The sequence below is a fragment of the Eretmochelys imbricata genome, chromosome 3 (genome assembly GCF_965152235.1).
Source record: "Eretmochelys imbricata isolate rEreImb1 chromosome 3, rEreImb1.hap1, whole genome shotgun sequence".
Lineage (NCBI taxonomy): Eukaryota > Metazoa > Chordata > Testudines > Cheloniidae > Eretmochelys > Eretmochelys imbricata.
Window position 1 is genome coordinate 6,023,700 of NC_135574.1, and position 16,384 is coordinate 6,040,083.

Here is a 16,384-nt window from a genome sequence, read left to right on the forward strand (position 1 = left end):
TTGGTGCTCAGGGTGGGAGTGGGGATGTGGGGGGTGCAAGAGTCAGGGCATGGGGTGGGGGGGCTGGGTATGTGTGGGGGGTGCAGGAGTCAGGGGAGGGGGTTGTGACGAGGGTGCAGGAGTCAGGGCAGGGGGCTGGGTATGTGTTGGGAGTACCGGAGTCAGGGCTGGGGTTGTGGGGGGGGGGGGTGCAGTGGTGAGGGCAGAGGGCTGGGGGTGCGCGAGGAGGGTGCAGGGGTCAGGGCAGAGGGCTGGGGGTGCGGGCTGGGGTGATGGGGTGCTCCCAGCCCCCTGCCCAGAGCGGCTCACAGCAGGGGACTGGAGGGGATATGCCCTGATTCCAACCCCTTCCCCAAGGTCCCCAGAGCACAGAGCGGGCTGCAGCTAGGCTTTTACCTCTCCCCTCTGTAGCAAGAGCCGTCAGCTGATCGGCCGCAGGGAGGGAGAGGAGGAGGAGCAGCGCGGGAAGGGGGAAGCTTGCCTGCTCTGCAAGAAGAGAGCAGGGGGCAGAGAAGAGCGGGCCGGACCGGGCAGGATTTTTAGTGGCATGCTGCTGTCTGCCCGGGTCCGGCAGGCAGCAGCGTGCCATTAAAAATTGGCTCACGTGCCGTGTTTGGCACGCGTGCCATAGGTTGCCAACCCCTGGTCTAAACCAGCCAAGGCAAATGGCTCCAGCCTCCTTCTGAAAACCTCCTGTGAAGGAGCTTCCACGACCTCCCCAGGCGTCTGCTCCATTGTCCTGCTGTTCTTACAATGAGGAAGTTTTTCCTGAGATTTAATCCAAATCTACTCTGCTGGAGTTTGACCCCCTGCCTCTCGCCCTGCCCTCTGTGGCAAGAGAGAACAGCTTTTCTCCATCTTTTTAGGGCAGCCTTTCAAGGATTTGAAGACCACTCTCGTCTCCCCTTAATCTCCTCTTTTGCAAACTAAACATGCCCAGATCCTTCAGCCTTTGCTCGCATGGCTTGTGTTCCCTCCCTTTGATCATCTTTGTCGCTCGCCTCTGGATCCTTTCCAGTTTCTCTTCATCCTTTCTAGACATTGGTGACCAAAACGGGACACAGTCCTCCAGCTGAGGCCTGACCAGAACCGAGGAGAGTGGTACTATTACCTCCTGTGACTTGCGCGCTGTGCCTCGGTTAATGCAACTTAAAATTGCATTTGCCTTTTCTTTTTCTTTTGCGCAACAGTATCACATTGCTGTTGTAAAAAACCTCATGTTAAGGTTGCGATACATCACAACTCCCAGCTCCTTCTCAGCAGTGCTGCTGCCGAGCCAGTTATCTCCCATCCTGTATTTGTGCATCTGTTTTTTCTTCCCAATGCGTAGCACCTGCCACTTGTCTTTGCTGAATTTCATTGTGTTGTCTATAGCCCAGTTCTCCAATTTATCAAGATCCCTCTGAATCTTAGCTCTATCCTCCAAAGCGCTTTGTGTCACCTGCAAACGTGATCAGTGTGCTCTCTAGTCCTACATCCAGGTCACTGATAAAGATGTTAAACACCACCGGACCCAGAACAGATCCCTATGGAACCCCACTTGAGACCTCCCTCCAAGCCGACATCATTCCATTACTCTTTGTTCGTGGTTGTTTCATCAATTATGTATCCACCTAATGGTAGTTCCACCAAGCCTGCATTTCTCCAGCTTACTTATCAGAGTAGGGTTGCGAACTTTCTACTAGCACAAAATCGAACACCCTTGCCCCACCCCCTGCGAGGCCCTGTCCCCCATTCACTCAATTCCCCCTCCCTCTGTCGCTCGCTCTCCCCACCCTCACTCACTCGCTCATTTGCATCGCACTGGCTCAGGGGATTGGGATGCAGGAGGATGTGAAGGCTCCAGCTGGGGGTGCGGGTTCTTGGGTCGGGCCAGAAATGAGGAGTTCAGAGTGCAGGAGGGGGCTCCGGGCTGAAGCAGTGGACTGGGATGCAGGAGGGGGTGAGGGCTCTGGGGTGGGGCCAGGAATGAGGGGTTTGGGGTCCAGGAGGGAGCTCTGGGCTGAGGCAGTAGATTGGGATGTGGGAGGGAGTACGGGCTCTGGGCTGGGGGTGCGGATTCCAGGGTGAGGCCAGAAATGAGGAGTTCAGAGTGCAGGAGGAGGTTCAAGCTGGGGCAGTGGGGTTGGGTGCAGGGGGTGGGTGAGGGCTCCAGCTGGGGGTGCAGGCTCTGGTGTGGGGCCAGGGATGAGGGATTTGGAGTGCAGGAGGGGCTCTGGGCTGGGGCTGAGGGTTTTGGAGTGAGGAAGGGGACTCCGGCCTGGGGTGGGGAAGTGAGGGCTCCGACTGGGGGTGCAGGCTCCAAGGTGGAGCTGGGGATGAGGAGTTTGGGGTGTAGTAGGAGGCTACAGACTGGGACCAAGGGGTTCGGAGGGCAGTAAGGGATCAGGGCTGGGGCAGGGGGTTGAGTCGCAGGAGGGGGTCAGGGGTGCAGGCTCCAGGCAGCGCTTACCTCAGGCAGCTCCCAGAAGCAGCAGCATGTCCCCCCTCCAGCTCCTAAGCAGAGGCATGGCCCCGTCTGCGCAGTTCCTGGCCAATGGGAGCTGCGGAGCTGGCACTTGGGGTGGGGGCAGTGCGCGGAGCCCCCTGGCTGCCCCTACACCTAGGAGCCGGAGGGGGGACATGCCGCTGCTTCCGAAAGCTGCAGGGAGCCTGCCATAGCCCCATTGCACCGCCAACCAAACTTTTAATAGCCTGGTCAGCAGTGCTGACCGGAGCCGCCGGGGTCCCTTTTCGACCGGGCATTCCGGTCGAAAACCAGACACTGGCAACTCTATATCAGAATGATATGTATCCATAACACACCATGTTGGGGATCTGGGGCACGGGTTTTCTCATCCCAAAATCCTGGGGTTAGCAATGCTGCAGTCCCTGCAATCTGGGCCTGGTGAACAACGTGGGACCCAGTTCCCAGCACAGCATTCCACATTCAAACCTGTAGTAGAGAGAGAGAGAGCCTGGAGCACGGGGCCAGTTCAAACCAAGAACAGGTGGGCTCAGAGCAAGAATCACTGAGTGAAATTCTACAGCCTGTGTTCTGCAGGAGGTCAGACCAGATGGTCATAATGGTCCCCTCTGGCCTTAAATCAAAAATAGAGAGATCTATCTAAACTTCGTTAGCCCCATTCACTGACATGCAATTTCCATATAATCTCCAAGTTTGGCTCATTATATTGGAAAGCTGTTTCCCTTATTATAGTTTTTTTTCCACACTCTTTTCCAGCTTTTTCTCCTTAACCTAAGTACAGTGTTGCTCCCAAATTGAAGTGTGATTTCCCCCACCCCTATTTGTTTAAGTCTTCTTGTTTATTAACAATCAGACATTAGAAATGCAGCCAGGGCACCCTTTGCTACCCCCTAATAAAAGGAGATGAGGGCAAATGAATTCGTTCAAACCATACATTCTTTTTCTGCACTAGAACTGCCCCCAATCATTATAAATTAATTTGGCTTTCTTAAAAGCATAAGGCATGTACATATACATCAAACCTGTAACTTCAGAACTGCCGCACTTCGCGGAACAGACATTGAGACTCACGTGAAAGCTACAGATTTAGGCCACAAATCTAAATTACTAGATCTGAACGTGGAATGAAGTCCTGCAAACGAGGATCCCACATTGGCCCTCACCCAGAAACTATGGCTCCCACCCAGGAGGAGACCCAGTAGAACACCAGATGGCCCCTAATATGCAACAGGTACCACTCCCTTCCCATCTCCCAAAAGTGCCCAGCACTCCTCCATCCAGGACATATAAGCATTCTGATTCTTTAACAAAAGCCCTTCGGGTCAAGATATATGGAAATTGGGAGCCTCTCACACCCAAGCACCTTGCGCTGCTCTATCCAAGAGGAAGAGGATCACAGAAATGTCAGGCTGGAAGGGACCTCAGCAGGTCCAGCCCCCTGTGCCGAGGCAGGACCAAGTAAACCTGGACAGTTAATGACAGGGGATTGTCCAACCTCTTCTTAGAGAGTAATCTCATGACGGGGATTCCACAACCTCCCGTGGAAGCCTGTTCCAGAGCTTAACTCCCCTCAGAGGTAGAAAGTTTTCCCCTAATATCTAACCTAATCTCCCTTGCTGCAGATTAAGCCCATTCCTTCTTGTCCTACCTTCAGCAGAAAAGAAATCACTTCTTCTCTTTATCACAGCCCTTAACATATTTGAAGACTTATCAGGTTCCCCCTCAGTTTTCTTTTCTTCCAGACTAAACATGCCCAGTTGCTTTGATGTTTCCTCACAGGTCAGGTACATTTTTGTTGCTCTCCTCTAGACTCACTCCAATTTGACCACGTCTCTCCCAAAGGGTGGTGCCCAGAACTGGACACCCCCACTGAGGCCTCACCTACACTAAATGGAGCAGGACCATTACCTCCTGTATCTTACCCACGGCATTCCTCTTAATATGCCCTCCAGAATGATACTAGCCTTGCTTACCACTGCATCATGTTTATGATTCTCATTGAACTTGTGACCCACTATAACCCCAGAGCCTGTTCAGCAGTACGGCCTGTCTAGCCAGTAACCCCCCATTTGGTAGTTCCGCACTGGATTTTTCCTTCCTAAGCATAGCTCGTCTCTATCGAATTTCAGCTTGTTGACTTCAGACCAACTCTCCAATTTGTCAAGGTCATTCTGAACCTCCTCTGACATGCCCTGCAACCCCCCACCCCCCAAAATACACAGGTTCCCTGACCCTCCCTCCACACGCCCTTCAACCCCCACACCCCAAATTCCATGGGTGCCCTGACCCTCCCTCCACACGCCCTTCAACCCCCACACCCCAAATTCCATGGGTGCCCTGACCCTCCCTCCACACGCCCTTCAACCCCCCCACCCCCCAAAATACACAGGTTCCCTGACCCTTCCCCCATACGCCCTTCAACCCCCACACCCCAAATTCCATGGGTGCCCTGACCCTCGCCCCACATGCCCTTCAACTCCCCCGCCCACCAAATTCACAGGTTCCCTGACCCTCCCCCCACACGCTCTTGGGGGGCGGGGAGGTTGAAGAGCATGTGGGGGGAGGGTCAGGGAACCCATATATTTTGGGGGGCTGGGGAGTTGAAGAGCGTGTGGGGGGAGGGTCAGGGAACCCGTGTATTTTGGGGGGCAGGGGGGTTGAAAATACACGGGTTCCCTGACCCTCCCCCCACGCGCCCCCCAAAATACATGGGTTCCCTGACCTCCCCCCACACGCCTTCCACGTACCCCAGCCACCACAGTGCCCTGCACCCCCCACATGCCCTGCACCCCCCAACCCACTCCGCCCGGTGGAGCAAAGGCCGGGGCGCTGAGAACGCAGTGCGGGCGACCCCAAAACACACAAAATTTACCCATCATTTCTATGGGCTTCACTCCCCCGGCACCCCGAGAAGCCGGCGCGGGCGGGCGGGGGCTAGCGCCTACCTGGGCAGGGCCAGCGACGCCTCGTAGCGGCCGAAGAAACCCAGCGGGCTGGGGGTGAAGAGCACCCCGCCCACGTCGAACAGCACCAGCCGCCTCGCCAGGGCCATGACCACCGCCTGGGCCGCTCTGACGAGCCGCGACCCCCTCAGCCCCTTGCCATAGTGCACCGCCTCGGGCCCCGCCCCTTGCCCGGGCCCCGCCCCCTCCCGGGCCACGCCCCTTCTGGCGCGCCCGCCCTGCCCTGAGGGCCGGGCTCCTCTGGGTCCTAGAGCCCGTGGGGACGCAGGGTGACCGGTGGGTGGCTTGGTGCAGGGGCATGACAGCAGTATCAGCCCTGGCAGGGGGCGTGGCTCCTTCGCTGGGCACGTGCGTGCGGGGGAAACAGAGGCAGAGGCGTGTAAGGGGCAATGGGGCTTGCTGGGCTGGTGGTGGGAGGGGCTGGGGCTTGCTGGGCTGGTGGCGGGAGGGGCTGGGGCTCAGCAGCCGAGGGCAGGCAGAACGTAGGAGCGGCCAGACCAGGTCAGACCAAAGGTCCATCGAGCCCGGTCTTCTGGCAGGGGCCAATGCCAGGTGCCCCAGAGGGAATGAACAGCATGTGCCATGGCCAAGTGATCCACCCCCTGTGGTCCAGGCCCAGCTTCTGGCAGCCAGAGGTTCGGGGACACCCAGAGCAGGGGGCTGCCTCCTTGACCATCTTGGCTGATAGCCATAGATAGACCTATCCTCTGTGGACGTATCTACTTCTTTTTTTGACCCTATTATAGTTTTGGCCTTCACACCATCCCCTGGCAAGGAGTTCCACAGGTTGTCTGTGCAAAGAAATACTTCCTTTTGTTTGTTTTAAACTTGATGCCTGTTCTTTTGACCTAAGAAGGGAAGCCCCGTCAGATACCACAAGGCCTTGTGGGAGTGGTTCGATAACCACACAGGTCCAGTGTACCCCGGAGTTCTGCAAGAAGAGAACTGGGGGAGCTTTGGCAATTTGGTTGCTATGCAGCACCTAAGCAGCTAGACCCCATTTATGTATAGGAATTATTTAAAAATAATGTAAATAGTGAATATTAATGCTCAAAGCTTAATTATGGACATGCCCAAGGCCACATATGGCTAGAGGCAGCTATTGACCTCATTATAATCAAGGTAAACAATCAGATCTGGTATATAGCCATACTAGAGCCATAAGGAAGGGTATAAAATACCCCACCTAGTTCCCAGGTTCATCAGGTCCCTGAACCAGTGTAAACTGAATCAGGACCTCTCTTCTGATGGGCACCACTTACTTTCCCTTCTATCATTGTTTCCAACGGTCTCCACAAGTTGTAAGTATGAGAAATGCAGGGATCCACTTTACTGTACTTGTTTAAGTGTTAAGCTTATTGATCCTTTCCTAGGATTTCAGTTAGCGTTGTCAGTATAAATAATGTTTCTCTGTTTGTTTCAGCACATTCCCTGTTCTCAGTTAAGTAGGCCTCTTGGAAAAGAAGCTGTTAGCTGACAGTGCATGTTGCATGCCAATATATAATCTTATAAGTGTAATAATTGTTCAGGTTACAGGCCGCTAGTTGCCCCTCCATCGGGCTGTGCCAGCGTGGGGCAGGGCCACACACTGTCATGGGGAAGATAAGAATGAGTCCCACGGGGATGCAGGATATGATAGACCCTCCCCACCAGGGAGCCCCATGAAGTGACCCCCCCTCCCATCCACATGGGTAGTGACTCCTCCAGGACACCAGGGTTCCCCACACTGCCCCCCCATCCACAAGGCCACATTCAGCACCCAGGACACTGGGGTCCCCCACACTCAGCACCCCTCCATTCACAGGTCACTGAGCCCCCAAGACACTGAGATCCCCTCTACACAGCCCTCTCCCTCCACAAGGGCAGCAGCTACCCCCTGGGATCCACATACAGCACTCCTCTATCCATAAAGACAGGGACTCCCCCAGGACACCAGGGTCCCCACACACAGCACCCATCCATCCACAGGGCCACAGCACCACCCCAGGACACCAGATAAAACAGCACAGAGCCCCAACCATGGGGCAGTGACTCCCCTTAGGATACTGGGATCCCCACACAGCACCCCATCCACAGGGACAGAGATACACACACACACACAGGATACCTCTTTGGGTCTGCATCTAGAGGGCAACAGCACACACACACAACCCCAGTTCCACACACCATTCCATGCCGAACAGCTATTTTGGTAATCTAGAGCCTACTACTGTACTCTTAAGGATCAAGGACCAGAGACCTGGGCTCTATTCCAATCTCTGTCCTGCTTCTCTTGGGCAAGTCCTGCCCTCTCCCTTTGCTTCATCTTCTTCAGTTGCAAAGCGGGGATTATGTTGTTCTCCCGCATTTCTGAAGAGTTTCAAGGTCTCTGGAAGAAACACCCTGCGTCAGTACTAAGTCCTGCTATTAGTACTGGCTGGAATCCAGAATTCCCGTGTCTTGGGAAATTCAGAAAGTAAACATGAAATTCATTGGCATGAAAGCGTGCAATTGTGAAACTTCCCATCAAACGGGAGAAGTGGGGAGTGGGCAGGTGGGTACAAAATGTTCACTTCGAAAAACGCCATTGTGACCTCTTCTAAATGAAATTGACAAGGCTCCCCGAGCTGCCCAGATCGCTTGCCACCTGCCGGGTGGGCGAGCCAGAAGCCTGGCAGCCCTAAGAGTCCCAGCAGAAGCAGGAGGGCCAGAAGTCCTGAGAGCCCTGACTTCAGGCTCCGCAGTCAATGGCAAGGCAGATGAGCTGGGAGGAAACCAGGCTGGTTTCCCTTGGAAAAGCCTTCCATTAGAAAACTTCCAGTTAACTCCATTTATTATTGTGCATCAGGGGAGTTAGCAAAGGAGGGGACCTGTTAGATCGATGCAGCCCAGAATACCGCCCTCCAACAATATGATTGATCTTAGTCTAAGGGGGCTCTTTGCTAGCCTAGTAAGGGCTCTGCGCCTAGGGGCCAGATTCCCAGCTGGAGTAAACTGACATAGCTCCACTGAAATCAATGCAGACAGGCTGATTTACACCAGCTGAGGATCTAACCCGTAGTGAATTGGAGCTAATACCTGCTGAGCCCAACACTGTAGCATTTAACTTCAGAAAGGGGAACTACACAAAAATGAGGAGGTTAGTTAAACCGAAATTCAAAGGTACAGAGCCAAAAGTGAAATCCCTGGAAGCTGCATGGAAACTTTTTAAAGACCCCATAATAGAGGCTCTACTAAAATGTATACCCCAAACTGAAAAGCATAGTAAGAGAACCAAAAAAGAGTCACTGTGGCTAAACAACAAAGTAAAAGAAGCAGTCAGAAGCAAAAAGGCACCCTTTAAAAAAAGTGGAAGTTAAATCCTAGTGAGGAAAGTAGAAAGGAGCATAAACTCTGGCAAGTGAAATGTAAAAATATAATTACCGTAGACCATAGTCCATCCTGTGCTTTGCTGCACACTGGGCTACCCACATTTGCCATCCTTGCCTCTTCAACTACCCTTCTCTACAAATCTTCCCCTTTCATGTTGAAGTGCTTGATGTCATTCAGAACTGTTCATTTCCATATTATTCGAGGTCTTCCTCTCTTTCTTCTTGCATTTTCTGGCTCCCATTCGAGGGCGGTATTTAGTAAGCATTCTTCTTCCATCCTCAGCACGTGTCCCAGCCAGTGAGGTCTTCTTTGGCAGATTTGTGAGCAGGTGCATTGTCCAGTCATTTTTCTGACTTCTTTTGTCTTCCTACCTCTATATGTTATTCCCCAATATTCTTCTCAGACATTTGTGATGAAATGCATCCAGCTTTTGCTGACCTTTCTTGGTAAGTTGCCATGTCTCACTGCCATATGTTGTGATGGTGATAACCATTGCTTTGTACACATTCAATGTTATCCTGAGGAAGATGTTTTTGAACTGAAAGGCCAAAAAGGAATTTGAAGAACAGCTAGCCAAAGACTCAGACAGTAATAGCAAAAAAAATTTTAAGTACATCAGAAGCAGGAAACCTGCTAAAGAAACCAGTGGGGCCACTGGACGATTGAGATGCCAAAGGAGCATTCGAAGACGATAAGGAAAATTTAAATGAAATTATGGAAAAATTAAATGAATTCGTTGCATCGGTCTTCACAGCTGAGGATGTGAGGGAGATTCCCAAACCTGAGCCGTTCTTTTTAGGTGACAAATCTGAGGAAGTGTCCCAGAGTCAGGTGTCATTAGAGGAGGTTTTGGAACAAATTGATAAACTAAACAGTAATAAGTCACCAGGACCAGGTGGGATTCACCCAAGAGTTCTGAAGGAACTCAAATGTGAAATTGCAGTACTAACTGCAGTCTGTAACCTGTCATTTAAATCAGCTTCTGTACCAGGCAACTGGAGGACAGTTAATGTGCCGGCAATTTTTAAAAAGGGCTCCAAAGGTGACCTCTGCAACTGCAGTTTGCCCGGTAAGCCTGACTTCAGTACCGGGCAAACTGGTTGAAACTATAGTAAAGAACAAAATTGTCAGGCACATAGGTGAACATAATTTGTTGGGGAAGAGTCAACATGTTTTTTGTTAAGAAATCCTGCCTCACCAATCTACTAGAATTCTTTGAGGGGGTTCAACAAGCATGGGGATGAGGGGGATCCAGTGGATATAGTGTACTTAGATTTTCAGAAAGTCTTTGACAAGGTCCCTCACCAAAGGCTCTTAAGCAAAGTAAGCTGTCATGGGATAAGAGGGAAGATCCTCTCATGGATTGATAAATGCTTAAAAGATATTAAACAAAGGGTAGGTATAAATGGTCAGTTTTCAGAATGGAGAGAGGTAAATAGTGGTGTTCCCCAGGGGTCTGTACTGGGACCAGTCCTATTCAACATATTCATAAATGATCTGGAAAAGTCCCAGGCAGACTGCAAAGAGCTACAAAAGGATCTCTCAAAACTGGGTAACAAAATGGCAGATGAAATTCAAGGTTTATAAATGCAAAGTAATGCACATTGGAAAGCATAATCCCAACTATACACATAAAATGATGGGGTCTAAATGAGCTGTTCCCACTCAAGAAAGATCTTGGAGTCATCGTGGATAGTTCTCTGAAAACATCCACTCCATGTGCAGTGGCCGTCAAAAAAGCAAACAGAATACTGGGACTCATTGAGAAAGGGATAGATAATTAGACAGAAAATATCATATTGCCCTTGTATGAATCCATGGTATGCCCACATCTTGAATACTGTGTGCAGATGTGGTCACCCCATCTCAAAAAGAGATATATTGGAATTGGGAAAGGTTCAGAAAAGGGCAACACAAATGATTAGGGGTATGGAAAGGCTTCCATATGAGGAGAGATTAATAAGACTGGGACTTTTCAGCATGGAAAAAGAGACGACTGGTATATTAGAAGTCTATAAAATCATGACTGGTGTGGAGAAAGTAAATAAGGAAGTGTTATTTACTCCTTCTCATAACTCAAGAACTAGGGGTCACCACATGAAAATAATAGGTAGCAGGTTTAAAACAAACCAAGGGAAGTATTTTTGTCCACACAACACACAGTCTGTCAATCTGTGGAACTCCTTGTCAGAGGATGTTGTGAAGGCCAAGACTATAACAGAAATAAAAAAAGAACCAGATAAGTTCATAGCAGATAGTAGCCAGTGATGGACCTAGCTAGGATGGGCAGGGATGGTGTCCCAAGCCTCTGTTTGCCAGAAGCTGGGAATGGGTGACAGGAGATGGATCGCTTGATGATGACCTGTTCTGTTCATTCCCTCTGGGGCACCTGGCACTGGCCACTGTTGGAAAACAGGATACTGGGCTCGATGGACCTTTGGTCTGACCCAGTATGGCTGCTCTTATGTTCTTCCATTGACCTTAATGGGGATTGGATCGGGCTCCAAGAAGATGGCCCTTCTCAGATTTTGGCACCTGGTCCTGATCGGAATCAGTGGGTGAAACCAAAGGGATAGGAGAAGCTTAACTAAGGACAAAATATTCCTACTTGGGTTGGGCATCACAGTCCATGTTAGTTTAGGCTCCTAATGAAGTGACTTGATTTCAGAGGTGTTAACTTCCCACAGTGGGAGCTGCCGCTGCTCATCAGCTCTGAATATCTAGCCATTTATTTAGGTGCCTAAATTAACATGGGTCATAGATTCCAAGGCCGGAAGGGACCATTGTGATCATCTGGTCAGCCCCCTGTATCACACAGGCCATAGGACTTCCCCGGTGCCCTGCTGAGGGCAGCCAAGTTTGAAAATCTCAACCCAAACTTCTATGGGAAGTTTCACATGCGGTTTAGTTTGTGTCCTGAGGAGCTCTGAGTTGGTTCTTATTGTGGAGTTAAGTTAAACCCTTGGAATTCCGGGTGCTCGGAGCGTTTCTTTTCTCTGCTCCGTAACACTTATAACCATGCCTGTTCTTCACTCCCTGAGAGCTGCTGCTGACGGCAGATGGAGCAGATGGTGCAGAAAGCATCAATACAGTGTCTTTTCAGTGGCTGCTAGGTGAAATGAGTTCGGTGGGACTCAGCCCAGTAGCTAGCAGACCAGGGTCTGTATTGCAAACAACACCTTCATGACTGCCTCCAGCAGAGAAGCAAAGAACCATAAGGAGATTGAACTCCCCCCTCATCTCGAGTGGTGGGACCTCCAGGTCAGACACTTTGGATGGGGCAACAATAGGAGAAGCTTGCACAGCCGCTGCCAGCTTGCACCTATTAATTGGATTCAGTCTCCAGGGCTCTCTATCTAGCACTTTTCACCAGCATGAAATTCACTTTAAAAACTAAGCAGATCCTTTTATCCCTTGGATGTTAAACCATCTGGCTGCTTCAAGCTTGGGAAAGAGACAACTAAGGGGGGATATGATAGAGATCTATAGAATCATGACTGGTGTGGAGAAGTAAATAAGGAAGTGTTATTTACTCCTTCTCATAACACAAGAACTCGGGGTCACCACATGAAATTAACAGGCAGCAGGTTGAAAACAAACAAAAGGAAGTATTTCTTCACACAATGCACAATCAACCTATGGAACTCTTTGCCAGAGGATGCTGTAAAGGCCAACACTATAACAGAGTTCAAAAAAGAACTAGATAAGTTCATGAAGGATAGGTCCATCAATGGCTATTAGCCAGGAGAGACAGGGATGGTGTCCCTAGCCTCTGTTTGCCAGAAGCTGGGAATAAGTGACAGGGAAAGGATCACTTGATGATGACCTGTTCTGTTCATGCCCTCTGGGGCACCTGGCATTGGCCACTGTTGCAAGACAGGATACTGCGCTATATGGACCTTTGGTCTGACCCAGTATGGCCATTCTTATGTTCACCGTGCACAGATCAGCTGTGCCTTCCCTTCCCAGCTTTCTCAATAAATCCTCCCCAAGTGGCATCCTATTCAAACCCAAGTTCCACACCCACCCAGTCCAATCCTGACCTACACTCTGCATGGCTCTGACCCAAGAGCTTTAGTGGAAGAGGAGCAAGCTGAATTCCTGCAGCCCACTCCCAGCTTGTGGACTGCTTATTATCAACCCAGATCCAACAACCCAGAGAGGTGTTAGCAGGGCAATGCTGCTGCTCCTGGATTTTCTGCCTCATAGTTAAGGTCTGAGGCCCCTTTCTGTAGCCACGTTAGGATAGCAGTAGCCACGACCTAAGAAGCAGAAAGTCACATCCTCACATTCCATCTAAATTGCACCAAAACAATGTAATATCAGGCTATTAAGAAGTCCCCTGTCCTAATAGTACCCATCCTAACCACATAAAGAAACAGATCTTAAGATGTTTAGGGAAAACTTTGATAGCATTCTGTCTGGCCAGGAATGACTTATCAACAGTGTGAGTATGAAATCTATACTTCCATTGTTTTGCCTTTATGGTCCCTACTTCTCTATTGTTTATCTGTATCGTTTCTGTCTGGTTCTTTCATTGGTTCTGTCTATAGCATAACTAGTTTTGCAAGACTTTAACCAACCAGACCCCACCACGTTAGTTGATTTAAGACCTGTTTCATAATGGAGCTAGGATTGGTAAAAAAACAACCAACAACAACAACACTGTTTTGCACTACTTTCGTTTAAAATTATTGGTTAAGCAGGACTCAAGTTTCACTATATAAACTGGGGTCCAAAAGGAAGTATGTTGGAACCTAACTCCAGGACGCAAGCCAAGATCGGAGCTGCCAGACCTCAACACCCTGCCAATCATACTGTGCAGAAGCTGGAATCCCCAGACTACTTGATCCCGACTGGCCACCAGGAACAGTTCATCAGCCTTATTGGGAGTGGTGAGCATCGTATGCCTAGCATGTACATTCTCTGTTGGTAATTGTTAGCAAATAGAGATTAAGGATATTACTGTGTAAGGCTCTTTCACTGGTACAAGGCCCTGCAAATCTAGGAACTGGGTAAGGGTGGGTACTTAAATTAACCAGCTTACACCCTGAGTCCTAGAACGGTGTATGGGTGGCTGTCAGCCCTAGGAACTGGGTAAGGGTGGGTGCCTTTCAGCCATAGCCCAGGGAACTTGTAAAGGATGTGGGTTACGCCTTGAGCCCACAGAAGGGTAAAGGTGGGGTGCCCTGGAGTGTGCGGGTAACAATAGAGCCAAGTGCCTGAGCACTTGTGAGCATGGAGAACCCCAGGGAGCATAAAGCGCCCCCTGCAGTTTACACTGGATCCGGCAGCAATGGGTAAAGAATCATAGAAATGTAGGGACCTCAAGAGGTCATCAGATCCAGGCAGTTTGTAAGATGCCTTGGCGCTTTCAGGGTGAAGGGGGCTACAGAAGCGCCAGTTGTTAGTTTATTCAGAGACGAGATGTTCAGGGTTTAAGGACGCCCCCTGAGGCTGGCCCATCACACAAGCTGCCCGCGTCTCTTACATCCCATTTCAATCTTTCTGCACATGCTGAATTTCACCCTGTCAATAGCCCATTTCTTACAGCTGGTTTGATTTACTCCATTCCATTAATAACCGGGGGGCGGGAGGGGGACCAAACCCCTCTGAGCGAAGAGGCAGCCTAGGAGTTCCCAGACGTTGGCTTCCCTTGCTTTAAATTTCACCCATATGACCCCCCCTTTCTCTCTAGCACATTGAATTTCATGTTCTGTCTCATGAGAAAAAATTGTATATGGCTAGTCGGTCCAAGGTGGGATGGATCACATGAGCCTACTCTGCCCCCTGCTGAACTCTGCCCCCTGCTGAACCCTGTGGGGCAGCACTGAATTAATCAGGCCCAAAAATTGGTTTCCATTGGATGGCCTGGCGGGCGAGCCCTGCCCTGTCAAAGCCGCAAAGGGAAGGTCCAGCTATTCCTAGCACACCAGAGTTTCTTACAACTGTAAGGAAGAGCCAGTGTTTCACGTGAGCTAGCGCAGGTGAAAGGAGCTCGTCAGTGCTGGAAGCTAAACGAGGTATGGCACAGGAGGTAGCAGAAGCTGCCCCCCCCCAGCAGCTGTCCCCCCCTTGGGGAGAGGATCATTCCCATGGAGCCCGTAGCCTCTCTGCTGAGGACAGAGCCGACAAGTTAATTTCACCCAGGGAGCCACCAAGCCGGAGCTTTGGTTTGTTCTTTCCATGCTCTTGAACTTAATCTGAAATAAATGATCCAGACCAGAGTCTTAGAGAGCTTATTCCTTCACTCTCCCACTTGCCTGGTCCTTCTCGCATGAACAGAGAGCAACAATACCCGAAGTCCAAAGGTGAAAACAATTCAATGTTTATTGGGGTGAACTTCCAGCAAGCTTAAATCCAAGTTCCTTTTCCCTTATTTTTGAATCCCAACTTACTTCCTGTTTGCCCCTAATTTATATAGTAATATTCTTAGCTATACCTTAACCAATCATTCTACTGAAATTTAACTAACCAATCCTAACATACTGTAACATGATTAGCTAACCAATTATATCCCACCACCTGAATTAGTTTACACCCAGCAAAATTAATTATACAGCAGACAGAAACAATCACAGAACCAGAGACCCATGCCAATAAACAACAGCAAAGTGGGAACTATAATGACAAAACAATACAGAAGTGAGGATTTCAAAACTACATCTATAAAGACATAAGGGTTTCCCAGCTGTGTCTATTGATAAGTGAGTTCTTACTAGGCAGAAAACTATCAACCTAAATTTCCTTTAATGGATGGAGTAATGGCTCGTTTACACACACACACACACACACACACACACACACACACCCCCAAAGATATATGCACCCGATAGACACATTTTATATACACACACACACTCTCACCCCTCATAGCTCAACATAGCTATAGAGCAAATAGCATCGTAAATCTTCAGTTGGTGTGAATCACTGTAGACAATTCACATTAATGTTGATAAATGCAAAGTAATGCACACTGGAAAACATAATCCCAACTATACAGCTAAAATGATGGGGTCTAAATTAGCTGTTCCCACTCAAGAAAGATCTTGGAGTCATTGTGGGTAGTTCTCTGAAAACATCCACTCAATGTGCAGCGGCAGTCCAAAAAGCAAACAGAATATTGGGAATCATTAGGAAAGGGATAGATAATAAGACAGAAAATATCATATTGGCTCTCTATAAATCCATGGTATGACCACATCTTGAATACTGCGTGTGGATGTGGTCACCCCATCTCACAAAAAGATATATTGGAATTAAAACAGGTTCAGAAAAGGGCAACAAAAATTATTAGGGGTATGGAACGGCTGCCGTATGAAGAGAGATTAATAAGGCTGGGACTTTTCAGCTTGGAAAAGAGGCGACTAAGGGGGGAACATGACAGAGGTCTATAAAATCATGAGTGGTATAGAGAAAGTAAATAAGGCAGTGTAATTTACTCCTTCTCATAATACAAGAACAAGGGGCCACCAAATGAAATTAATAGGTAGCAGGTTTAAAAACAAACACAAGAAAGTATTTTTCACACAACGCATGGTCAACCTCTGGAATTCCTTGCCAGAGGATGTTGTGAAGGCCAATACTATAACGGGATTCAAAA

The 16,384-nt window shown here is 49.5% G+C and overlaps 1 protein-coding gene across 2 annotated transcripts in view; it reads right to left on the reverse strand.

Moving 5' to 3' along the window:
• Positions 1–5,543, reverse strand: part of EPHX2 (epoxide hydrolase 2) — a 102,307-nt gene extending 96,764 nt beyond the window's left edge. For both annotated transcript variants that reach the window (XM_077811491.1, XM_077811490.1), the window contains exon 1: positions 5,413–5,543. In XM_077811491.1, the coding sequence (XP_077667617.1) occupies positions 5,413–5,519 (107 nt within the window). In that variant the 5' untranslated portion in view covers positions 5,520–5,543. The remainder of the gene's footprint in view (positions 1–5,412) is intronic.
• Positions 5,544–16,384: the final 10,841 nt, after the last annotated feature.